Source organism: Gavialis gangeticus, unplaced genomic scaffold (genome assembly GCF_001723915.1).
Source record: "Gavialis gangeticus isolate Ggan-Ray unplaced genomic scaffold, GavGan_comp1, whole genome shotgun sequence".
NCBI lineage: Eukaryota > Metazoa > Chordata > Crocodylia > Gavialidae > Gavialis > Gavialis gangeticus.
In genome coordinates, this window is record NW_017729014.1 from 11,635,706 (window position 1) to 11,637,441 (window position 1,736).

The 1,736-nt window shown below is 42.0% G+C and overlaps 1 protein-coding gene across 1 annotated transcript in view; it reads right to left on the minus strand.

Annotated features, from left to right (window-relative positions):
• The window catches only part of KIF1B (kinesin family member 1B), a 216,206-nt gene that overhangs the window by 115,969 nt on the left and 98,501 nt on the right, over positions 1 to 1,736 (minus strand). The window contains exon 8 of the mRNA XM_019511759.1: positions 575 to 652. Within this exon, the coding sequence (XP_019367304.1) occupies positions 575 to 652 (78 nt within the window). The remainder of the gene's footprint in view (positions 1 to 574; positions 653 to 1,736) is intronic.

Below are 1,736 nucleotides of genomic sequence, written 5' to 3' on the forward strand. Positions count from 1 at the left end.
GCCATGATCCTTTGGGTCTTAACAGAGTCATTCTCTCAGACTGGCAAAATTCGTGGAGGTACCTCTCTCAAGCTCATTAACAAACCCCAGTTACCAATCTGAAGAAATACTTCAATGTACGTTTCAATCTATGACACAAAAAAGTTGAGGCATGACTAAAATTTTTAGATCATTAAAAGCAAACCTAGAAAGACCGTTTTCATGCCGTCTTAACTCCTTCCTTTTAATTGCTCCAATATAAGATAAAATTGCAGGAAATCAAAATGAACTACAGACTTCTGAAAACAGGGAGCTTTTAGTTACAGAGAGCAAGCCATTTTCTCACAGCAGCAATCATATGCAAGAACAAAAGGCTGTTGGGATAGATACCATTAGTCCAGCAATGGAAAGGTTTCTTAAAAAGTTGAAGAAATTATTGCACAATATCACTGAATATTGGGAATAAAGCTCTTAAACATTTTAGCAATGTTGTCCTCAATTCAGTTTTTAATGAGCAAAAAAGCATTCTTAATCACCAGACTAGTACTATACCAGTTTCTCCTTTCCCCCCCCCAACCCCAACAGTCCCTGCTACCTTTAATCGAGTCCCTTTGGCACCAGTAGAATCTGCTCTCTCGCTCCCAGCCAGATCTACAAGACTGATCTTGCTGACCTGCAGAAGGAAATACAGCAATAGTGAAAGCCAACTCCTGTTGAATAGGAACAAAATAAAAATAAATCTGATGCCACAATTTGCAGACTCTGCAGCCTTCCAAAGTATCCACTGGTGATCAGCCTAAAGGTAGCAGAGCTGTTATACTGGGATAAATACCATCCTGAATCACATCCTGATTTAAGTGCAACTCTCTCACATAACCTACCTAAAAATAAAGAAGTGTGGCCTCATGGGTTTTCAGAGACTTGCAGAGCAAATTGTGCCTCAAAAGAATTTAACTACTGCTGCTATAAACAAAATATGGGACATTATACTGACATGAATAAAGAATTGAATACGCTGTAAAAATATCAGAATACAAGTTATCCTCCCATAGATCTACTGAACTATCCAATCAGGAAGAAATGTCTGGTTGTGTCAATACAGGCAAACCACGATCCATCCAAAGAGACAGAGTACGGAGACGTATGAAAGGGATGCCATACTTATATTGCCACTTTTGTATACAGTCTCTCTGTATTCCTCCATCAGTCAAAGCAATAGCAAGACCAGTAAAATTACTCTACTCACACAGAATGTACTGCTTTTTAACATGCAAATTTAATAGGCAAACATTTTGTCTGGCCTATTGTCCGGCCATGGCTCCATCCCACCCCCCACCCCCAACCCCACTCCCGCCCTCACTGCAGGGGCTTTGATCTGCCCCTGCCACGCAACTGCATTCATCTGCCCTCCAGTCTCTGGCAAGCTGGGAGGCATGCAGGAGATCCCCCAACCTGCTGGCCTCAGCCAGTGTAATCATCCTACGTGTCCCTCCATCAGTGGGTGCACTTGTGTTCTGTTCTCTCCTAAACTAACCTAGTCCACTTAGAGAAACCCACATAAGATAGTTTGAGTCTGCCTAGGGCTCTTTGAATGTCTGTACTTAGCCTTAGCTGGGGTGATTTAGTCAGGGATTATTCTACCTTCAACAGGAGGCTGGACTAGATGACCTTTTGAGGTCCCCTCTGGTCCTATTTTACTATGTTCCTATGTGCAGGACTGCTGTTTCATGGATGAAGGGTGGATTATTATAGTTAAC